At 36.3% G+C, this 25643-nt stretch overlaps 2 protein-coding genes across 5 annotated transcripts in view; one reads left to right on the plus strand and one right to left on the minus strand.

Annotated features, from left to right (window-relative positions):
* Positions 1-7967, plus strand: part of LOC110112030 (E3 ubiquitin-protein ligase At1g63170-like) — a 17733-nt gene extending 9766 nt beyond the window's left edge. For all 4 annotated transcript variants that reach the window (XM_028701068.1, XM_028701067.1, XM_028701069.1 and 1 more), the window contains 3 exons: positions 1431-1550; positions 1666-1798; positions 7440-7967. In XM_028701068.1, coding sequence (XP_028556901.1) covers positions 1431-1550; positions 1666-1798; positions 7440-7697 — 511 coding nt within the window. In that variant the 3' untranslated portion in view covers positions 7698-7967. The remainder of the gene's footprint in view (positions 1-1430; positions 1551-1665; positions 1799-7439) is intronic.
* A 15381-nt stretch (positions 7968-23348) lies between these two features.
* On the minus strand, positions 23349-24939 carry LOC110111945. The gene has a single exon (XM_020844018.2). The coding sequence runs from the start codon at positions 24801-24803 to the stop codon at positions 23574-23576; it is 1230 nt and encodes a 409-aa protein (XP_020699677.1). The 5' UTR covers positions 24804-24939; the 3' UTR covers positions 23349-23573.
* Between the last annotated feature and the right edge of the window lie 704 nt (positions 24940-25643).

The raw sequence follows: 25643 nt of genomic DNA on the forward strand, positions 1-25643 counted from the left end.
TTGCATTATGCTAGTCTGAATTTAATGACCCCTCTTCCATGAGGATTGTAGAATGGTTGGGTCTAGCACTCAATGAGTGTGGACTCCAATCAACACAAACAAGTTTTTCATACTTGCCATTTCTTTGGAAAATTTAGTTAGGGAATCCGTTTTGCTTTTTTTTAGCTCGGCAGAGTTGAGTTATTATATGACATTATGAATTTACCTCATGTGCTTGAAAACCCGCTTATGACAATGAACTAATTTAGGCTTATTAATCTTGTAGATGATCAACACTTGATTTATAACAAGAGAATCGCTGAATATATGATAGTATTGGATCCCTATCTAAATGAAAATTTTGGGACCCACCATTGAAGCCTTATATTTAGTTTCGTTGTTGGTTCGAGACATAGTTTTGAATAAGTAATTCATTATACTTCCATTAAATGTCATAAAGAGGAGGCCAATGCCCGCTCGAGCCTTTGGAAGATTTGCAGGTTGGCGGGCTTAATTGATGACACTATCAAAATGCATCTCGCGAATTTGTAACTTTTTTTTTTTTTTTTGAATGAGCAAAATTTGCCGATCAGCTGGATCATCATTAAGCGGTGAATCTACATGAATCAGGTGCTCAATGAGAAAATATGCTAAGGTCAGCCTTTTGAGGAACATATATTATGTCAAATTTCAAGAATATGGATGCCAATCTTGCAAGATGGCGGATCAATATTAGTCTCATCATCAAGAACTTCAGCAGATTGAGGCTTCGGTAGGTAATCTTAAGAATGAACTGGCTTTGAAATTTCAAATCTTGGGCATGAACCATTAGAAGAGGGAGTCAATATACAGCACGGCAAACACCATCAGATATGCAGGACTGTAGTGAAGTAGTTTGGAAACATGTCTCGGATCCGAAGAGCAGAGAACCGATGAAGAGAGAGAATACATTGGGTGTCTGATGTGAAATTCACCTCTTTGATTGCAATTACTGTACACCATCAGGAAAGGTTTTGTGATGGTTGATAGCGGTATTAATTTGAAAGTTCTATTGGGAACTATATATATATATATATATGGAAGACATGAGCACGGTTTTGTTCTGTTTTGGAATAGTTTAAGTGTCTGATGTGAAAGCCTCTAGTGTGGTAGTTATCTTTTTTATCAATATTGGATATGTTAGTATTCAACCTCAATTAATGTTAGTATTAATTGTGTTAGTTTTATTGATCAGCGAACTGGATGTGAATTTCTCTGATATGCTGGCCTTTGTTTGTCTAAATGCATTTAACCTTCAATATCTTTGAAATTTTAACCATGATGGCTATCCCGGTTTGTTGACTTTCTTCGAAGTTCTCTTTTGGTTTATGCTACTGTTCTTAACTGATTGTTTCTTTGGTTTTGTTCTCCAGTTTTTTTTGGTTATTATCTATTTTCAATTTTGGTTCCAGCATTGCGAAACATCTAGAGTCCGGCAACACAATGTTCTCATTCATATGGTGGATCATTGGTTTCTACTGGGTGTCTGCTGGAGGCCAAGTTTTGACTCGTGATGCTCCTCAACTCTACTGGTGAGAATAGTTTCCTATTCGCTTTTCAATTTAAACATAATTAATTTCTCTCTCCTCACTTTTCCTTTTATTTTCGTTGCTTGATTAACTATGCTCGCTCAGTCTTCTCTTGCAGGCTTTGCATTGTGTTTCTGGCATTTGATGTGTTCTTTGTTGTTTTCTGTGTTGCTCTGGCATGCATTATTGGCATTGCTGTTTGCTGCTGCCTACCATGCATCATTGCAATTTTATATGCTGTCGCAGATCAGGTAAATCTCGTTAGTAGTGTACTTGTATATTACTCTTCAAGTTTCTATAATATGCTAAGAAAACTCGACTTTTATGGCCACTATTTTTTCTTGGGGACCATCGTTTACAATCATGTATGCAGCATGGCCTTTCACCTCTATAAACCTGGTCCTTGCTCTGTTGAACTCTACAGTAACAGTTTAAAAGTAGAAGTTTGATACACGCTTTAAAATTGCGCAATATGAGGCTCGCCTTTGTGCAATTCCAGTAAAAAATGTCTCGATACTTACGCCTCGAGTTATTTTTATGAGGCTTTGCGCCTCAACTTGGTTGAGGCTCGCCTCGCCTCACTGGCATGAGGCTTATGCCTCACACTATATATATTAAAACTTATATAAATCTTGAAGTAAATGTCCGACATTGGACTCTATAGGAGAGGAGGAAGTGGAGAGAGGAGTTCATCATAATGATAATTCAAATGAAGAACCACTTAGTGATGACAGTGTTGATGACGTATGAGTTCTTATGTGATATGTCATTGATATTTAATATTTATTTTTGAAAATTGGAATTATATGTTAATGAAAAGAATACTGGGATTTGGGAAAGATAGAATTTTGAGTTGAACTATATTTCATGTTGTCTTATTATTGGGATATTTTGATTTCACTTAATATCTTATGCTTTTTTATGTTTTATATTATTTACTCATTAGTATATAAAAAATTTATCATTTTATGTTTACGCAATTTTTTGATTTTGAGGCTTACGCCTTGAGGCTTACGCCTCGCCTCACGAATGAAAAATGCCTCAATACCCAAATACACAATTTTAAACATTGGTTTGATATGACTAATGGGTTGGTGCTGAAAGTTGATGCTGCAGCGGATCTCTGAGCCAAATAACTTCAGTGTACATGATAAATATAGGAAAGCAACACTTTTGACTGACAACTTCATTGATTCTAGTGGTGTAAGGTGTTGTGATGTACATGATCATATGACCAGATGAATAATATGGCAAGCTCCCCTCCTATTCAAGATTTGGCTGTTGATGTATACAGTATTACCCTTGCATTATTAAAAAAATTATGTCTATGACTTGAATCTATGACCTACACGTCACCATGAAGAAACATAACAAATTGAAAATAATTTACCTTTAGATGGTTGGCAGAATTAATGATCAGGTTGATTTCATATGATTGTTTGTCAGCAAGTATCAGTTTCTTGTAATATTTCACTTGCACCATAAAACTCTTAAAAACCTTTTAGTGTCAGAGTTTATTAGAAATAACATTTGCGAATTGCTTACCAAATGTTTATATAAAAGATTACTTTCAATTAGAATGTGTGCACCGGTGCTCTACATTAGAGTGCGAAGCGTTGGGTCAGAGGGTTGAACTAATGGTGTATGATGCGGAGTGCAAATCAAGCAATATTGTTATGTGGCCTGGAGTGGAGTGCATTTTGGACTTAGTTGAATGGCAGGTGCATGCAAGCAAGGTATGAGATCATCTTCAAGGGCATAGCGTTTCTATACATGTAAGGAGCGTGCAGGTTGGAGTATTGCATGGTGCAACCCAGGGCTAAACCTATCCGTTAATTTGATGGTTTGTCAAGAAAATGCTAATGCAAATATAAGACAATGGCTATAAAATTGTGAATTTGAGAGGGAAAAATTGCTCTTTGTCCCCTCCTGGGGGTATAGAAGTGGAAAAGCAGATTAGGCTGAGGGTATGATTGTGGTATGGTACCTCAAATTTATGTGTCCATGGAGGATTTGGTGTCTGATATTGGGAGTGCCTCTACGAACCAGTGTGTTGGTGCCTACTGACTATGGTTGAGCTAGCACCACCCACACTATAAGAATGCACAGTTCATACTCACAAGCGAGATGCAATTGTTGAATAATGGTGGGGATGATTTTGTGTCTAAGATCCTTAGTGATGCATTCTTCCATGCTGCAGCTTTTTGTGTAATTTCATATGTTGTTGGATGAGTCTATTTGTTCCTCTAATCAGTTTATCTATGTGACGAGCCTCTTTTTCTTTACGGCTTGGTTGAGAGTGTTTTTTTATATTTGTTGTATGTATGCTTTTGGTTGATTGTGCCCTTCTCAAGTTGTGGGTAATTCTGCTTCAGTTGAACAACATGAAGAGCTAGTAGAAAGTTTAGAGTTTGACCATCTCGCAAAAAAAATGTATTTTTTTTTAACCGCACTTCACCCTTGTGAACTGATTCCAGATGCATTTTTTATAACATAGCTAACTGTAGAAAAACTTTAGTTATCAAATTTTGATAACTGTTATGGTTAACATTTGAAATTGTTGGTTAAGTTGCGACATGTGTGATGCAACTTAAATTGCAAATTTCGGAATCCAGTAAAAACAGCCCAAAAACAGTAGGAAAAGTGGGAAATTCTTGAAGGAAAACAATCACAAACACTTTGTTAACTTAAATATCAAAAGACTTACATGTTTCCATGGATACAATGCTCTCAATTCGAGAAGAGAAGCTTTCTCCCAAACACTAGACTAGAAAAGAGGAAAATTAATCACCAAGTGGGCGGTTATTCCCTCCCTCTCCTTCGGCCAACCGCCCAAGTGGTGGGCGGTTCCTCCTTTGGTAAACAGAAACCGGCCTAGTTTGGGCCGGTGTTGCTATGGGATGGACCGGTCGGTCCGGTCCATCAATGTGATGGTTATAAAAAATGTTTTTTCTGTGCTTTATACGCTCAAAATGTAAGGTGAAAAGTTTTATGCATTTTTCCTTTCGTGTTGGACACCTTGTTGCTTTCAATGGCATCTGATGGCATTTCACAAAATCTAGAAATTTTTGTTATTTAATGTAAACTGGGCATACTCTTCCAACCCCTTTCACTGATATAGAGAAGCAAAATGGATGAAAGAAAACAGACGAATGGATACTAAAAGAGTGACTCAATAAGGAAGACAAAAGAACAAGAATAAAAAGAGGAAGACGCATCTTAGAAGGCGAGCAGATGGCTAGGTTTGAGAAACCAGTTTCATTCAATACCCAGTCTATCATTTTTCATCATCCATACCCTTGGGTTGTATTTATGGTAAAAAGATTTCTAAACCTTATCAAATAGGTAAGTCCAAATGCATCAAAGAAAAATTTAATATGCTAACATTAGCAAAGCTGGAAAATAACTAATCAATGTTGCCTATTGTAAGTTCTTATTGGGCCAACATCAACTACTTGAAGAACTGTCCCCCTGTAGAATTATACTAAAGATGCTAATCCAAAAAATTAGGAGAGATGCATTATAGCTCTTCATGGGCCACGCAAGAATCATTTATTGGTAGTGACTGTGGAACTGTCTCTGACTGGTAGGAAAGCAAAACTCCACTTACAAGGATACTTGCAGGGAACTTTGGAGCATCGAAAAAGGTGATGAACCTCAATATGGAAGTAAAATTAACATTTATGTTGAAAGACCAATCATAAGTACAAATATAATAGTTGCTAGCTTTGTAAAATATAATATGTGCTAGGATTTGATGCTTTGATAGGTAATATATTGAAGTTAGAATGCATAAAGCATACAAGTTAGGTACAAACTAAATATAATTTCCAATTATAACATTTCCAATATGAAGAAAAACTTTTTTTTTTAATGTTAGTAAATCAATCATGCAAATGAATTACAAATAATGCATCATAATTAAAATAAGTTGTATGTAGGGCTTGATGATGTTGTTGTTGTTGTAATTAAAATAAGTTGTATGTAGGGATAGTGAAGTAATACGTATGATGGGAAATTTCTTTAAAAGTTGAAAGCTTATGATAAACACTAAAGAAATTCAAGAAAAGTCTCAATAATTTTGATAAAAGTAATTATTTTAGGAAGTGAGCTATTTTCATAAAATACAATTGATCAAAGTAATTATTAGACAATATGATTCATCCACCTTTGATTTTAAAAGCATCTTTATATGTAGCATATTCTGAAGGAAGACATGAATATAGTCATAAATTATAGTTTTATAAGTCGTTTAATGGAGCTCAAGTATATTTAGTAGCTGATGCTTAAATAAGTAGGTGACTGGAAGTTAGAATAATTTTTTTTTTCAAACTCTAATGATCAAGTGCAAAATACTAGGTCTTATTTATAGAAAGTATGCTTATTAAAATGTCGCAAAGTTACCTTTGATTGGATACAATAAAGGCCAAACTAACCCAAATTTACAGATAGTATGCTAATAAAGATTAACGCAAAATATACTCTTGAGTAAAGACTAAAGATGGCTCAATTGCATCATCCACCCACCCAAAAATTAATGAAGTGGATAAGGCGTATTTACAGAGAAGCGACAGAAAGCATTAGTAGCTTGCTAATATGTATGGATGCCTCATGATCATTAGAATTGTTGCTATTTAAGAAAGTTGAGGAAGCTTCCAGAAAATAGAAGGTAATGAAAGGGGTGACAGTGAGTGATAGGGGTTGGTGTAGGGTGACTAGTTTACTTTATTTTTCAAGTTTATCTTGAATGCGACAATCTTTCTAAAGAACTAGTTATTTAGCAAGTATCAATTTTGCATTTATTTATCATCATGAACTAGTGTTTCAGAACGTTAAAATTGCTATGAGCTACCAAGGTGTCTATGCAGTGAACATACCAGTTCTGGGTATTTTTCCTTTGTGGGTGTGTGCGTTTTTTTGTTTTGCAAATTTGAAAGCAAGCGTGTTGCTATTGTTTCTCATTTACTGCTTGTTGTACAATAGGTGCTTTGTTGTGCAACTCAGTCAAAAGAAATCTCCTAGGCATCGGATGTATGAAATGTGTACTGTGTATAGCATGCATCATCTACAAATTGTGCTGGAGAGTTCTTTTGTGTTGTCTTTTGAGCACCATGGCATTAGGACATTAGGATTTATATTGTTAGGATGGGAATTGATTGATAATATTTAATTCATTGTGGATAAACATAACTTCTCTCTTGTGTAAGGTTTACTTCATATGAACGCTAGGTGAGGAGTTCATTAGCTAGGGACCAAAGTTAGGTTTAAAAACATGATATATTTTGAAATCTGTCTTCATACTCATGCTCAAGTAATTTAATGCTCGTATTAGAATCTGTATTTAAATTTGATGTTTAATTTATTGAAAATCATTTGTAGGCCGTTACTAATTTCATTGTCCCCAAACTTTGATTTTAACTTTTTAGTTGCTAGATTTTTATAATAAGTTATATGTCTCTGTCATTTACTTTTTCCTGTTAATGTTATTTGAGCGACATTTACAACCTTCACTCATAAGATCTTTATCCACTATTGTTTGAGAAATTTATAGTAGTTATTGAAACTTTTTAGGGTAAAATTATCTATAATTTCTTTGTTATATCCATGTTTCTGGCCTATGTGAGATATTATATCCAAAGAGCTTATTTGTTTTAGATAGAAAATTAGATTTCAAACATATTCAGCAACCAAAAAAGATGGTTGTAATTCTAGAACCATACAATTTTGTTAAATAGCAATGCAATGTATAATCAAACACACATCTATGCCAATTCTTGAACATAAGATCTCTTTGATAGAGCCAAAGCCCTCAATCAACTTAGGAACGGATGACCAAATCAACTCATTATGTTGTACTATTTTGATTCTAAGCTTCCTTTATTCTTGAGGCAGGAGGGAGCATCTGAAGAGGACATTCGCCACTTGCCAAAGTTCAAATTTCGAAGAACTGGAGATTTTGAAAAACCTAGTGAGATATCAAAATCTTCTGGAGGTGTAATGACTGAATTTGGAGATCCTCATAACGAGATTGCTCTTTCATATGAGAATGCAGTAAGCGCTTTTAACTTTTCCAGACTTAGAATACATATGAAAGTCCAATTTGGTCTTATTTACTTGGTGGCTTTGCATATGATATTATATATGTTATGAAGTGATTATTTCTTTTCATGTATGGCTATGAAATCTTCTCATCATGAATCACTTGTTCATTAATGCTTGAATTATCATTTAGCATTGGTATTGGTAATTTAATTGTGCATTTTAACATTTTATAGTCCAGTTTCATGTTGTTCAATTTGAATCATGTCCCCTGTAATTTGCTCAACTCATGTGCATCTCACTCTGAATTGTAGCAACATCCTGGCATATCCCCCGTTTGAGGGAAATTTGAAGAGCTAGGCCTTTCCACCACGCTAAGAAAGACGTGTATGGTAGGTTTCCGAAGATACCGCGGCCGTGGTCTTTAATCCCACAACGTCAAGAAAGACATGTATGGGTCTTTGGGGTACCTTCTTCGAAATGTACAATTCTTTTTTCCGCAGGCACTAGGCAGGGTTTGGGTACTTAAAGTTGTCCCAGTCATACTAAGAAAATCATGTACAAGGCCTACCCGACTCGTCGTAGCTGTCGCACCAAGTTCCTTTCTACCACGCTAAGAAAAGCATGTATGGTGGTTGCCCGACACGTCATGTGCACTGAGGGTGGGACTTGGGGGATTATACCTTGTGCGACAAGGTCAGCGGCAGTGTTGGCGGTTGTATTGATGTTGACATTAAGATCGGCGACACACGAGGACTAAGGCAAACATTTTTTTAATAAATTATAATTAGTAATAATTAACTATAATTACTAGTAATTAACTATAATTAATTTTAATTAAGTATAACTAATCATAGTTAATAATAGTTAACTATAATATTTAATTATAATTAACTATAATTAATGATAATTGGTTAGCTATAATCAATTATAATTAATTGTAATTAACATAACTAATTATAATTAATCAATAATTAATTAAAAAATTTACCCTCTGTATTGATTGGGATGAGGTCGGCATAGTGAATGGGATAGATCAGTAGGATACGGGTTTGAGTTTTCTAAGGGGTTTGGCAAGTTAGTCGATGCTTCACCTCTAGCTTGCAAGTATATCAACACAGAGAGGCAAGCAGGGAGGTAAATCAAATAGGTGTGATTCTGCACAGGTATCACGATCGGAGGGTTGCGGGATCAAGTGCTGGAAATAGAGGGGAAGGTGTCGGTTTGGCTTCAACAGATGGAAGCAAGTCAAGTTCGGCTAGAGCTGGGTCGAATTCTTGGGGGTCTTACAAGTGTGGGTTTTAGCTGTTTGGTCAAGATTGGCACTGGATCTGGCGCTCGGCCGTTGATTTCAGCATAGGCAATGAGTCAGAGGGTCATAGAGGAGCTCGAGTGAGAGGAGGCGGGTAGATCAATATAGATCATATTTGCTGGAGTGGGAGGTGGAAGCAGGAGGAAGGGCTCGAATGGGAGGTTGGCTGAGGGTCGGGAAGTCGGAGGGAGGTTGGCTGAGGGTCGGGAAGTCGGAAGGGCCGCAACTGGGCTCGACTGAGAGAAGGGAATGCAATCGGAACTAAGGGTTTTGATGGCTTCTCATTTTAATAGTGGGAGCGGTTGGGCCTGCAGGACGAGTGAATCACGAAGATCGTGGGAGATAAATAGGACAGATATTTAAATTTCCATGCTCTTTGTTTAACACGTAATATTTGCTTTTCAATTTAAAAAATGATTAGTTCATTTCAAATAGTGTATCATGTAAATTATTATAAGACATGAAATCATTTACCTCCTAGATAGAATCATAGATTGCCATTTTTTCATCTTAATTTGAATTTCCTTCCTTATCACCTGCAATATCAAACTTTCCTTCATTTTCCTTCATTTTCAGCAATTACCCACCCAAAAATGTTATTTTTTCCTTAAAAAATAAGCATTTATTTTTTTTTTCTTTTAAAAAAATATTTAAATTTTTTGTTCCACACATAAAATTATGCATTTCACAATCTTATTTTATCCCCTCAAAAATAGAGGATAGTTTTGCCTCTGATTTGAGTTAAATAGTAGCAATTGGGTTGTAGAGTTAACCTCAATTGGGATTGACTTTCTTACTAATTGTTAGAATAATTTTCTAGTACACTTTGTATTTTATAAAATTCAATTAAAATTTTTATACTACAAAACTACTTTAAAAAGTCGTAAAAAAGTCATCCCAAATGAAACATACTCTAAAAAACTTTATGTATATTATATAAAAATAATAATTTTCATTATATATAAAGTAAAATCTAGAGTGAGAAATATTAGAAAATGTTTATAATTAAATATTCTAATAATTAGAGCTTGCTTGTCTTCTTTAATATTTTATTCTTACAACTCTTACATATAAAAATAAATAAACTTATTTCTAGCTTATAGCCCAATCTTGAGGTAGTCCTATGAGTTAAAAAAAATAAATCCTATCATCATGTTCCATATCATAAAGGGTGTATTGATCTTTTAACATTAATTATTTCATTAGATTTATATTTATAATTAAGTTGAAGTTCTTGTTTAGGATTGTTTTATTGCTTAAAAAAAGAAATGAAGTATAAAAGGAATACTTTAGAGTTATTTTGATGAGTGCAAAAGAAATGCATGATTTTCTTTGTTTGATTTGGTGTAAAGTGAATGCAATGTTAAGTGTAAAAGGTTGTGCTCGGGGTGGTTGTCGGTGGCCGGTGGCCAACGACCAAAGTTGGAGGGCGGTTAGCCGGTGACGACAAGCGGTGGTGGGAAATGACGGAGCAACAGCCGGACGGCAGCCGCCGACGTACGATAGCAATGGAGATGATGGCCTCTGTAGGTGATCAATGAAGCACTTGAGCGGTGTAAAACGTTCTTGCTCAAATTGGGCAAGAAAGTTTTATCTGAACAATGAATTAAAATAGAATAGAATGCATTTACATTATTTTACCTTTGATTTGCTTCTCATCCAATCAAATATCAAAAATGTATTAAAAATGAACAAGTAATATATTTATTTTACTTTGCATTCACTTTTCTTCCAACCAAACAATCCCTTAGAATTCTATTGAATTTTAGGATGGTTATTTCTCATGCAACTAATTTCTTTCATTAGCTTAATTTTGTTCAATACATTATAAATTATATGTTTTTTTTTTTTGTTATAATTTTTCATAATTGAAATTTTTTAATACAAAACTATTGCATTTGATCTTAAATCATGATATTAACTCAGAAGTTCAGATCAAACTCAATTATTTTATCTTGATTGTTGAGATACATCACCTTCCTGATCTAAGGTGTGATAGACTGATATCAAAGCAATACTTTAAGTTCATTTTAAGTATTATTAAGAATTTTATGTACTATTTGCCTATTTATTTTTGTTTTAGCTTGCTCTATTTTATTTTCACAAAATGACACCCATAAGAAGAGGTGACAAGAATTAATGGGGAAGTTGCCCTTGCCCTTAGAGGTTTCATGGTCTATAAATCACCTTAGTAATGGGATCATTGGAGCTCCTACTCTTGATGTTACTTTTCTCATTATTCAAGCAATTCAGCAAGAAACGCAGCCAAAGCAACTAACAAGCTCATCGACCATTATAGAAACTAAAAAGTGGTTGTAGAAAGCGGAAATAAAGATGTTCCAAACGAAGCCTAAGATGAACTCAATACCTCTTAGTTTATAGTCAAAGCTCCTAGCCAACAGATCAGGATGAGATGCATGCTAACATAGGATTTGGAGTTTCATAAACTCTTTCATGCTAATGGAGGAGTGCTGAATCGAGTTTAAAACAATTCTTAAGAACTTTTCCTCTTGCATTGAAAAAAAGAAAGTACAGCGCGCAGATAGATTATGATGCTTGGCTTCATGAAGGAATACTTTTTTGTTAAGTATTTCTTCGATTGGGAAAATAATATTTAAAATACTATTGTAAATTTTTAGTGTGAGCTAGAATTTTAGTCCAAAGTCAAAGTTATTTAAAGTTTTATAACACCATTGTTACCTCGCTTTATCTAATCATCAAAGTCCCAAGTAAAAGTAGGCATGACCAACCTTCTAAAGGATTCTTTAATAATCCAAAAATTGCATTCAATAGAATTAAATATCTTCAAATGTTAAAGGTGGTGTTATGAAGCCTAAAAAAGGTTTCTATATAGATTTATTGTAGTTTAGCCATTCATTGAATTCTTTGTTATTATTTTTTTCTCATTATATGTAATGCTTTTGAATATCATAAAATATAAGGGAAAAAAAAAGTGGAATGAAATAGACATCCTATAAGAGAAATACTCTTCATCCTTACAAGATCTTGGTGGCTATTCTTTTTCTCTCTAATTTAGGTAACCCGAAATATCCCTCTTTGATGAGAATTTTATCATTACCATTTTAGTTTTATTAGATTTTCATATATACCGATTACTATTACTCAGCTAAACCCTCCTCTCCCAATCCCACTATACACCCTACATCATTATAAGTGGACATACTATTTCTATTGAGCTTACTAAGGTCAAGGCAATGATAGATTGGCCGAGACTAATCAGTATTTCAAATATAATTTCTTCGATTTAGGTATTGTCAATAGATTTCTTGAGATTTTTTGCTTTTGCTGCACCTCAAACAGATTAAGGCCTCATTTGGGACGGCTTTCTTAAGAAGCAGTAAGAAAGCCGTCCCAAACGAAGCCCAACTCAAAGTCAATTTAAGTAATGCATGATTTGATTTCTATGAGCAAATTCATCAAAACCTCAAGGATTGCTTAATCCCAATTCCAATTCTCATCATCCCTTCATAGGGGACTAATGTATTTTAGATTTCTAGTGATGATTCTTATTAAAATTTGAGTTGTGCAACACTGCATATTGATATCTTATGCCTCTAGCCAAATGAAAGTGTGTGAGAAAAAATGTCATACACATGACTTAGAGCTAACTACAATTATTTTTTTATATTGAAGATATGTAGATTTTATCTTTATATTGTATAGTGTATACTTTTCATTGATCATTGATCAGACAAGCTTGAAATGTATTTATAACTACAAGTAGTGGAATTTGATATAAATGCAATGGCTTGAGTTTCTATGATTTACAAACTTAGTACCAGCCATAAAAGACTAAGGTGGTTGCAAATATGCAAACTATGTTCCCTTTCCCCCTATCTAATCAATGATAATTAAAATGACCATTCAATCACAATGTTCATATCACATTTTCAGTTGCACAAATTCCATCACTGATGCGGTTGATATAAACAAGAAAAATACTCTCAGCTTGGCTTCCTTAATTTACTGAATGATCATTTAATTTCATGTAATCTTAGAGCTCCTGATCCGCATTTCATGCTGAACATGGAAAGTTTTCAAGTCCATTTTTCATGTAGTGAGACGACAAATCAGTATGACGCAGCTCACTTTGATATGTTGTTTTGGAGCTTTGAGTTTTAACAAAGATGTCTTGAATTTGAATCTTATGTATGTGATGTGTGTGTGAGTTTATCTTGATTGGCCTAAATGCCCCAACAAAAAAGAAATCAATATGAATTTTTAAGTTCTACAATGACTTTCAAAATACCTTAAAAGCTCATGATCAAAATAAGTTTTAAAAAAAAAATCATCGTTTTCTAACACAAGCTCCATCTAAAAACAATCAAATGAACTAAATAGCATTCAAGCATGTGGAAGGGAACAAGATCGATATACAGCAAACAACAACAAAACAAACATTGATATTAAGTCTTTCTCGTACCTTAACAAATCCCCAAGCATTGTATCCGAGTTCCCTTATTACACTCAGAAACTGGAGCATTACCATGCCCAAAGATCCTCCAAATTATTTCGAAATTGATTCCTTCTCCTATTTCACTCCAGAATGCTTCTAACGCAATTTATACACATTATCACTGACAACTTGGAAAGAGAAGGCATAAGAAAGAATTCTAAGTACCAAACTACAGAAGTGCTAGATTCTAAACTAGAATTCAAGAAATAATACAAGGATGGGTAATTATCACCTTGTTGTTAGCTACATACAGTGCAATCAGTTCAACACTTAAGCATTTGTCATAGATGATCTGTATGGAAAATTGTTTCTTATTCATTAACCTTATGGTACCTGAATTGATCAGATGGTTGAGATTATCCAAACAAGCATAAGTAATTACAAAAATAAAGAGAATTTATTCTATGAGAACCTACCTACATAGATATTATGTTGCCCACTAATTTCTTGTGATCATCCGAGCACGTAAAGGAGTTGAGTTGAGCTTGTTTAAGCTTGTATAATAATTTTTTGGGTTTCAGCCTTGGCATCAAAGACTGACTAATAAACACTTGTTCTTACTTCTCTCTTACTAAGGCAGCTCATCCCTGAAGCTTTACACTATATATTTGATAGAGTTTGACTAGAGAGTAAGCAAAGACTCAATAAATGACAGTGAGCCATGAATTAGACTTTCCTATTGATAAGGTTTAAGTGCTTTGTGACAAAATTTGAACAGGCGTGACCAAAACGAACCAAAATGGCATACAAAAATCAAGCTAGCAAGCCCATTATACTATCTAGTTTTTATAATCAAAATGCCACAGCTACTAATCTATAAATTATTTATATTTTGGAAATTATCGACATAACTTATACTAAAAAGATGAGTATCTAGCTTGGAGCAAAAAAATTGATCTTTTGTATGAGCAAAAAAGTGATAAGTGTCTACCATTGCCAACATTATCCACGATGGCTGGCATGTAGCCTACTATTCAAAGGTGTTGCATAAAACCCACAAAAATTATCCCACGTATCACGAGTTTGTCTTACATCAAGCGGTAAAACATTTGAGATCTTATTTGTTGAAAAAGGAAATGATTTTGCATAAAAACCATCAACCATTATAATATCTACAAACTGATGAGGACATCCGACAATGAAGAGTTTACCAGAGGAGATGCCGAAGATCTACGACCATGATTACACCACTCTGTTTTTAAGATATTATTTGTATTTGATTAATTAGTGCACCTTTTCCGTTTTACCCTCACTTGGAGTAGGTCATGTGACCTCAGGGGGCACTTTTGTCTTTTTATTTTTAATATTGTATTTGACTATTTATAGTCCCACCTCCTCTTTGGGGAGGATAATAATGAATATTATGAAAAGAAATTTCTACACTTGTGTTTTGGGAGAGTTCTTGTGAGAGTGAAGTCCCTAGGTGAGGGCAAAGTACTACCCGTCAGCCACAGGAAACGTCTAGGCTCACGGTCCACTCCTCCCTCCCCTTCCAAACTGCCGACCACCTTCTCCGTCCCCTCCACACCGTCGGCCACCACCTCCCACTCCTTCAAAACCGCCGGCCACCACCTCCTCTCCCCAAAATCGCCAGCCCTAAGCCCAGCCCGCCAACCCCCACATCCACCTAACCCCAAGCTACTTCCCTCCCATAGCCGTCGGCCTCCCTTGCCCTAGGTGAGGGCAAAGTATTACCCGTCAACCGCAGGAAACGTCTGGGCTCACAGTCCACTCCTCCCTCCCCTTCCAAACTGCCGGCCACCTTCTCCGTCCCCTCCAAACCGTCGACCACCACCTCCCACTCCTTCAAAACCGCCGGCCACCACCTCCTCTCCCCAAAACCGCAGGCCCTAAGCCCATCCCGCCAACCCCCACATCCACCTAACCCCAAAGCTACTTCCCTCCCAAAGTCGTCGGCCTCCCTTGCCCCAAACCGTAGCCGCCATCCACTTCCACCCTTCCTTGGCTCCAAAATTTCAAATCTAGTATTCAAAACCCTTCCTAAATTAACTCCTTGTATCTTTGGAAACTATTTAAATTCAAATTCAATTGAATTTGAATTTGAATTTTATTTTCTAAATGAGAAACTTTATTTTAGGAAAGTCCCTTAAATCATATCTATTTGAATTTTAAATAAGATTTGATTTAAAACAAACTTTCCTATTTCAAGATTCTAAATAGAGCAAGCCATAACTCCCCTACTTAAAGCTCCCTCCCTCCCACACACACACACATTATCTCTCTTCCCCCCCTTTGGAGCCCTAATCAACCGCCCACCTCCCCCCACCCCTCCTTCCTTTTCCCTCTTTGGACTGGAAATTCAATTTCAAAATCTCCAATCCACTTCCCATTTAAATTTCAGTTTTTAATTTATTTTCCCTCCCTACTCAACCCACAAAATCTGAAATCAAATTCAACCCTTCTCCTAGCCTTGGCCGACCACCCAAGTTTCTCCATCCTTCCCTACGCCTCTTCTCCTAGGCTTGGTACTCCACCTAAGGAAGAAGAAACAAGACATCTTTCGGCATTATTACTCATGAATGTCCGATCCTAAACAAGATCACAACTTCGTATTCGATAATCAAGGGTTCATCGATATCCTCCGGCCACCATTCTTCGACATCGACTTTGAGAATGATCAATCTGTTGAAGGCTATGTAGAGAGGATTCTCTTCTTCCTCGTCAGCACTATTGACCAATAGCACCCTCCTGTCCAATGACGACTTGTTTCCGAATCCTAATAAAGGTGAACTTTTCTTCAAGTCTTTTCTCTTCTAAGTTTTCCCTTCATTGTGGCATCATAAAGGTTATGTTAGCTTTCTTCATTCTCACCAATTATTAAAGAGTTGAGTGAGGGATTTTTCATAATGACGAGTCTAAATGTTAACATTGGGATTTCCTTAAAAACTTTCATGTATTGCAAAACTGATTTGAGTTGATTATTTTGTGCTCCTAACGATTATCGTGTAACCGATTGCCTAATCTATTCATCTCTTTATTGTTTTCAATCTTTCATTTAAAATTGCTAGAGGTTGGATAATTGTGATTACTCTGTGATAAGATTGTAATTTCCTACTTAAAATCAACCCACTCATTTAGTCCTACATCACAAACTCAATCAACCATGCAACAGCCACAACTCATGAAATGGATAATGTAACTATAACAGTTCCATCTAATGATCAAATTTAAGAGGGGAGCAAAAAATAAAAAGGTAAATATGCTTTCCTAGTAGATTATAAGCACTATCATAACTTTGATTGTGGCCATGCAAGTCATGTTTATGCACCATAAGGAGTATAACATAATCTACAATGCATACTAAGATTATCAAGAAGCTTTAGAGGCTCTCAGCCAAAGCAAACAGATGAACTGTAGTCATCGGGATGGACTCCTCAACCATGAGGATCATTTATCTTTACTAAGGGATGCTAACAGCTTGACCTACGTACAAGAGGCACAAACATTGAGGATAGCATGACACTTCATAGTTGAGAAAGCTCCCTATTGCATTTATTGGCCAAAAATACACATGTATGTGCAACAACACATGAGTGCAAGTCTCTTGATGTAGGGTCTATAAAATCTTTATAGTGAATGAAGCAACTTGAAGGTAATGGTGGAAGAATGCTGGGTGGTGGTGAAGAGAATATTAGGGTTTGGATAGATTTGGTACCAAAAATTCTAGACTATCAAAAGTCAAATTTTCCTGAGGAAAAAGGGTGAGAAACTCAATCGATATCTAAGATTTGGGATCAAGGGAATTGATGTTGGTGTTTTTGGATTAATGGAGAAATAGTTGTGATATTTTTAATTTGGTTGCTTGCAACAAGAAATTGTCAACCGATATTTGTCTTTTGGATAAAGCATCTCCTAGGATTAATTAGGGAGTTAGAATATTGGAGTTAAAGAGTTTTGAAGAGATTGAATCTGTTTTTGGGTTGTGGGAAACTAGGATTAAGGTTATGTAGAGAATGTGAGAATTGTGTAGGGAAGTAGGAGTTGGGATTGAAAAAAATAACTAAGGGCTCACAAAAGCTCCAAGGGATCAACCATCAAGATTCTTCACCAGGGAGTAGGTATGATGTAGGATGACGTGCATATGTGATGTTAGTGAATTTGAAATTACACGTTTATGAATAGAACTTTACCAATTCATTAACTTCTCACGTGCTTAAAATAAAGATTAATGCCAACAAGATAGTGATTAAGCTCAAACAATCAATCACATGATAATACTAGGATCACAAATTAATCATACCATGTTAATGTGAGGCTTTCAAAGAGAATCTCTAATTTAACAATTAGAATAGTCACTATAAAGATCCACTCACTCACACTTCTACTATGGGCTATGCAGATATGTCTTCATGATCATGTGATGCCATGATTGAGGAGGAAATCAAAGATATAAAGTAAGAAATAAAGTTTACCATCCTCATGTTTTTTGTTCTTGTTCTAACATTTGCTAGAACCCGGCCGTTGATTGTTTGGTGTTGCCTCTTGTATCATTCAAACCTTGTAATCAACAATTTCTTGAGGGAAGAACAGGTTACAAAGAATAATGGTCAAGGGAGAAGGTGGGGATGTGGCCGACCATAAAGGGTGAGATAAAGGTGAGATATGATTTGGGATTTGGAGGGTAGAATAAGGCATGGACAGCAATTAGGAAATTCTGAATTTCATTCCAGCAATTAACAAAATTCTGTAATTAATTTCTTGTATAGGTGGCATGCAATTGAAGACAAGTAATGACTGCTTTAAGTGGGGTGAGTGATTGGGGGGAAATTGAATTTGAATGATCCTAAAATAAGGAGAGAGGGGAGGGGGCGGAAAGCCTTGATGGAGGGGTTGATTGAGGAACTTAAATTGGAAAGGTTATTATTAAGGAGAGAGGGGAGGGGCGGCAAGGGCTAGGAAGATGGGGTTAATTAGGGGATTTAAAGGAGTTGTCAATTTTAGGATGTTAATTGGGAAAATGAGATTTAGGGCAAATCTCTATTCAAAATTCAAATTAGCATGAATAAAGAAACTTTCCTAACATAACGCTTCCCTTTTTAAGAAAGAAATTTCATATTTAAGTGAATTAAATTTGAATTTAAGACTTTCCAAATTTATGATAAGCCACTTGGCTTGAAATTTTGGAGTCAATGGAAAGAGGTGAATGGTCGGCGGTTAGGAGGGAAGGTTGACCGTTTAGGATGGAAAGGGTGGCCGGTGGTTTAGGGTGAAAATCGGCCAAAAGGGAAGTTGGGAATGACCGACGGCTAGGGGTAGGAGTTGGTCCGGCGGCTAGCGGAAAGAAGGGAAAGAGAGTTGGCGGTTGAGATAAACCGCAAGTCCGGACACTTTTGCGGCTGACGGCTAGTGCTTTTCCCTCACCAAGGGACTTCGTATAAGCTCTCATAAGAATTATCACAACTCACCAAAAAATAAAGTGCTGAAATTTTCTTTCTTCATAATCATCATACTCTCCAAAGAGGAGAAGAGGCCTATAAATAGACGACTTAAAATAAAATATCCAATGACAGAAGTGCCACTTGGGGTCATATAAGCCTACTCCCTCAAGTGAGGATAAAAACAGAAAAATACATAATAATAAAAAAATAAATAAATACTCAGAAATAAAGTGTCCAATCGTAGCCGTAGATCTTCGGCCACTTCTTTGATAAACTTTTCACGGTCGAATGTCCTCATCAAGTTAGCTACTAACCCTTTTTATATGAACTTTGCACTAATAAAAAAAGTAATATTTATTTGATAAATTCAAAAGTATAAAGCAAGGTTCTACATATAGATCTTTTTCAAGTCGAGACAACCTTGGAAAGTCATAGGAACTAATAAAATACTATTGCATATATTGATAACTTGTAATAATATAAAGAGAAAGAAAATTAGAAAAATAAAATAAAATTCAAAGCTTTCAAATATTATTCAGATTGGCTAAATAAGAAAAGTATAGTTGTATTGAAATCAATCATTTTTACATTACATTCATTTTTAAAATTTAATAAGGATCTTAAATTAAGAGGTTGTTTGGTTGGCAGAAAAAGAAATGTAATGTAAAAGGCATGAAATGTAAATCGAATGTAATGTAAAAGGAATATTTTAAAATTGTTTAGATGACTGTATAATGAATGTAATGTAAAGTCCAAAGATGGTGGTGGTCGGCGGCGATGATGTGTGGTGGCAAGTGACAGTGGTCAACTGCAGCAGAGGTGGTGGCCGGCGTGGCCTGTCGAAAGTTGCAATGGTGGTGGTCGATGGTTTGTGATGGCAGTGGATGACGATGGTGGGTGGTAGCCGACAGTGGTCAGCAATGGCGCTTGGTTGTCGGTTGTTAGCGGTGGTGATGGATGACAATGGGTGGTGGCGACCATTGATGAGCGGTGGTCGACGGAGGAGGCAACAACAGGCAATGGCCAATGACAATAGTGGTGGTGATTGGTAAAGTCACGTGGTGGCAGTTGTGGTCGGTGGTCGACAACGATGGTGGTGTTGGTGGGCGGCGGTGACGGGGCATTGGAGGGCGGCGTATAGTATTAGTTGGCGGCCAACGGTGTCAAAGGCGATGAATTTATGGTGTACTTGAAACTCACATAAATCTGAAGAATTTCAAATACACTAAAAATGAACTAGAGGGTGAATTCCAAATGCACCAAAATTTTACACTGCATTTATTTTACTACAAACCAAACATCAATATTCTCAAAACTCTTACATCTGAAATACTTTACACACATTTTACATCAAACCAAACAACCCATAAGTTTCTTAGTTATTATCCAATAATTTTAGAGAAATCACGAGTACTCAATTAGCTTGTATGAAGAATGTTTCCAATCTTGATGCAGCATCTTGATCTGAGACATTATCCGTAGCTTTTATCTTGGTGTTGCATCACCTCCTCTGTAATATTGTTAAGTCATCAAACTAAAAAGTTGGCATTTGAACACCTTTACTAATATGTAGCCAACCCTATGAGTCAATCTCAATGAACTTCTTTATAGAATTACTAGAGACTCAATAAGGATTCAATTACATTTTTATCATCGTTAATCGGTTCATCATGTTTAATTCCTTGAAAAAAGACTACCATAGGTGAGGAAGCAACAAAGTTTTTTCTTTAGAACAAATAGAAGCACTTCAGATTGCATGCCTCCATATTTATTAGGGGAGAGCAGATTCCATTGTACCATTTGAGATCACTATGGAAATTGATGGACATAAACTTAAAAAGATGTATTACACTTCACCTTCAAACTGATGGTTACATAGAGGTTGATGTACAGGATGATGGTTCAAATGTTGCGAGACAAAGATTCTTGAAACTAGAAGCCTGAACAATGGCCTCCCTTACCCCTAATTTTCCTTGAATTGAGCCACACACAAATAAATAGCAATGTGCTTAGATTTTCTACAGCAAAGTTCATTTGATTAGAATTTATATAATAATAAGATTGAAACAATTTCAGGAAGTGATCCAAAAGATCAAACTAGAGGAGAACAAGAATCTTAAAAAGTCATTGTAGAAATAGAAAGTTCATAATGAAAAGCATTATAACGATTTTGCATTATAATATGGATATTTAGATTGGCTGCATCTAGGGAATGTAGGTTAAAAGTTAAGGATAGAAAAATCAAGCACATCCACTAAGAGCCATTTCAAATACTTCTACAGAATGCCAACAATTAATTTCAATTGAAATTATCAACCTATAAGAAGATCTACTCTGCTATCATCAACAACAACAATAACAACAAGCCTTCAATGCAAAGAAATTCAAATCATCCAAGCCTTGGTTGATAAACAATGAAAACGAGGACAAAAAGATGGATCTTGTTCTGGAATATCAAAACACTGAACTAAAGGGTTCTTTATAAAAGTATTACATTTTGTCTAGAAGAATAACTTTGCATGAGATCGATTGCAGACTGACAACATTTTTGTTCAAGGGGTCTAATGAAATTATGAAATCAATTCTTTTTTTAGATTTGAGAGTTTTTTCCTGATTAATTTGTTTCATTGTTAATTGTGACTTTGTGGGGATTGTGATTTTGGGTGATCCAGTCATTAATAAGAGTTCACGTTTTAGATATCTTGGGTCTATTGTTTCGAGTGATGCTGAAATAGATGGGGATATTATTTGTAGAATTCAAGTTGGATGGTTGAAGTAGAGGAATGCATCGAGCTTGTTTTATGATAGAAAAGTCCCCCTCAAACTTAAGGGAAAATTCTATAACATTGTGGTTAGACCTGTAATGCTTTATGGTGCAAAATGTTGGCCATTAAAAGAGAAGCATAATATTAAGTTAAGCGTTGCAGAGATGAGGATGCTCAGGTGGATGAGTGACTTTACTCTTAGAGACAGGATACAAAATGAGCATATATATGAAAAGGTTAGAGTTGCTCCAGTGGAAGATAAGATTGAAGAGAGCCGCCTTAGATGGTTTGGTCACATAAAACGGCGGCCTTCCGATGACCCGATTAGGAAAGTAGATGTATTAGATTCAACTTATGTTAAGAAAGGTAGAGGTATACCTAAAAAAATTTGGTTAGAAAATATTAGAAATGACCTTTCTTTATTAGATTTAAATGAAAATTTAACTTTTAACAAGGCATAATGGAGAAAAAGGATTCAAGTAGCTGACCCCACATATTGGGATAGAGGTTTGATGTTGTTGTTGTTGTTGTATTGTTAATTGCTTTCTTCTTTTGAGATTTAGCATTTATTTACTATTTTTTCCCACCGAAGTCTGAATGATGGGATTTATTATAACTTAGGCAAAATTTGAACCCAAGACATTGGCAACAACTTCCAAGGCCCACTACCAATCGAACTAGCTAGCACCCCCTAATATTTGTTTACTTATTTTGATATTAAATATTCCTTTTCTTACTTATAGGATTCCTTTTTCAAATACTTGCAAATTTATTTAAACTCCAAATAGGGAAAGAAATAAAGAAATGAAGTTTCCCCCTTCAATTTAGCCCTTAGCTAACAAGCCTTTCCTCCTCTTCCACCATAATTTCCTTTGATAGGATCAACAACTGCAACCCTACCACTGACAACCATCCAAGAGGCCACAGTCAGCTTCCCTGCTTCTTCCATTTACTTAAAATACTTATGGTGTACTTATTTTTTGGTATATTTTATCTACATTAAGTTATTAACTCTATTTCCACATCTTATTGATGCACTCCAACTATCCCATTTAATTAATCAAATTGACTAAATTTGTACCATATATTTTTTTCTTTAATAGGTGCTACCACGACCCTCTTACGAATATAATCAGTTAGCATAAATATCAATTTGTTTTACTACACATCCATTTTAAAATTGCCATTTCTAGCACATTCCACTTTGATGTTGGTTAATTCTTTGTTTCCCATGGACCCAGAAAGCAAAATCCATCCACTTGTCAGCACCCAAATTGACTTTTAAATTCTCGCAATATTTTTATATCACTTAGAACATCAGGACGCATCTCCACGTTTTTATTCTCCTTCCATTTGAGGTAACAACCTCCCCATCTTAGCCCCCCATTTGACTCAGTTAGTTATGTCACATATTTATCCTCATTCTTTTCCAAAACTCTCAACTCAAGGCCCAATCAAAATCATTCCATCAAATAATTTTAAAGGTTGGAGATAATTCATTTCTTTCTTTGGTAAGCTTTATAGTTTGAGTTTTATCAAGGGCTCTTTTCATTTCAAACTTGAATAATAAACTGAACTACATGTCAAGAACCACACTCTTCACTCAGATTTTTATCATTTTAAATGATAGAAACTTTAAATAAATATAAAGATCTAGCCATAATTCATGTCTAAGTTGATATAACTTTGTCTATACAGAAAGGAAAAATATAGAGTCCAGTATGTAGAGTTTATGTTTATTTTATAAGCAAAAAAGCTAAAGCATCGGTTTTTCAACCTTCTCATACATATATGTCATGGAAAAGGTGATTTACTACATAGCCTTTGGCAAGACCATAGATTTCAACATTATGAGTACCAAAAACAGAAGACAGATCCATCTAACATGAAAATCCATTACATTAAGGACGTGTAGCTGAATTGTGAATCGAGTGTAATCTCCATTTTCAGAACATCTTGTATAACATCCTAAAGTACAATGAATGGGAACCAAAGTGCTGCTAAGAAACAGTTGACTATTGAAAGACGCAAAAATCATGAAACAAATACAAAACCACACCTATGAAGAGATAGAAATAACAACATCAAAACAGATTGACCAAACATAATCCACCAGGCTATAAACAAAGCCATTTCCTTTACAATATCAGAGCATTTCATTAGTCCGCCAGCAAAAGGAATGCCACCAAATAAATTACCTCTCATCTGAGACAACCCAGCAAGCAGCAATACCAGCACTGGCGACGCAAAGAATTGAATCACCGCAAGACAAACATAGTGGTTGTGTAAAAATACCTTCGCCCGACCATAATCCAAGTCCGGAACCCTACTAGAATGCAGCCGCTGATACCAACACATCACGGGCTCATTCAGATACATCTGAACATTGCTGCGGAGCACCAGAAGCTGTGAGCCAGCAGCTGCCGCCAATGCCCATACTCTCCAATCCTCGAAGCGCTCTGCCAAAGCTAAGGGTTTGACCCAAAGCAGCGGGGAGACGAAGCTTAAGATAACGGAAGTGTAGAGGAGTACACGACCAAATGTTCCACAGGAAATAACAGAGAGATTCCAGCGCAACTGATCGGTACCAAGCCAAAAGGACCGGGCGGCTCGTGCAGCGGGCGTGAAGAGGATCCCAACAAGAAAGCCGGCAAGACAGGCTACAGCAGGGGAAACAGCGCCGGGGATCCGGAAGTCGAAGACAGAGGGCGACAAGCGGATGAGTATGATGAACGCTAAAAGAAAGCTGATCAGAGCTGATAAAAGGCTAAGGCGGCGCTCCGAGAAGCGAGAGGCGGAGCGTTCGAGGGATAGGAATAGGAGAGAGATGAGGAGATGGGAAGCAGAAATGAGAACAGCGGCGAAGGGGATGGCGGCAAAGGGATCCGACAACGGAAAGAGAATGCAGATAGAAATATTGAAAAGAGAAATGAAGGATGAAAGGAAGGAGGAGCGGTAGGTGGCGAAGAAGAGGCGAGAAGGGAGGAGGGAATCAGCCAGGCGGAGGCGGAAGAGCTGGGCCTTGGATTCGTCGAAAGCGAGGCGGGAATCCTTTGATCTGGATCGACGTTTCGGATCGGGTAAGGAGGATGCAATGGCGCCAGGGCGGCGAAGAAGGGCTTTTGTTCCGTCGGCGGCAGCGATGGAGTCGGGATGGATGTAGGTGTGGAGACCTTGGAGGGTTAAGACGGGGAGGTTGAGGAAGTAGGCGAGAATGGCGGCGGTGAAAGAGATGGCGGCGTGGAAGAATATGCCGGAAAGCATGATCGGCGGCGGCGTAGTAGAGTAATAAGTGAGAGATGGATGGTTGGTGGAACTGATGAGTCTGAGTCTGGACCGGCGGAAGTCACGACGGGAGAGCTGTAGACTTGTAGTTAGTTATTTGGTCTGCCGAGGCCAGTAACCCTAAGTAGCTAATATGATAGTGAGATTTAGAGGTAAAGCCTAATCTTATTAATTAAAATGAATAATAACATCAAAAGAGATTAAACAGAAAAAAAAAATTTAAGATATCATAAAAGGGGAGTTGTAGGAAAAATAGAACAAATCAAATATAATCTAAAACTATGACTTGAAAAGTGCAAAAATCATCATAACTATGTGTAGTATCTGAATTATCTAAGCACGGGCCAACACTTGGTTGTCAGTTAGGCCATCCAAGGGAGATAATTAATATCGAGTGCAAAAAGCTTTCATCATTATCCTGTAAAATGTTCCCTAAAAAAATAGGCATCTGAACCAAATCCAATGAGAGGTGATATTGTCATCCACCAAGCCAACAGGTAACAAGAAGAAAAAAATGCCATCCACAGGACCACCCTGGTAACACCTCCTTAACAAGAAATACAATAGACCAACACATCCAAGCTAAAGCCATATAAAAGGGAACTGAGAGGGGTGAATAAGATGCATAACATCATAAAAAGTTCTTCCATTGGATGCCTTAGCAATAATAGCTCCCAAGATTTGGTGGCAAATAGTAGATAAACTACTAATAGAATGCCCAAGGAACCTTGCATTCCTCTCTCACCAGATGAAGTTGTTAAGATAGTTGCTATTTTCATGCTTTACATTTTTGCAACTTATGAAGTTTTGATGATTCCA

This window comes from Dendrobium catenatum, unplaced genomic scaffold, assembly GCF_001605985.2.
Source record: "Dendrobium catenatum unplaced genomic scaffold, ASM160598v2 fragScaff_scaffold_1638, whole genome shotgun sequence".
Taxonomy (NCBI): domain Eukaryota; kingdom Viridiplantae; phylum Streptophyta; class Magnoliopsida; order Asparagales; family Orchidaceae; genus Dendrobium; species Dendrobium catenatum.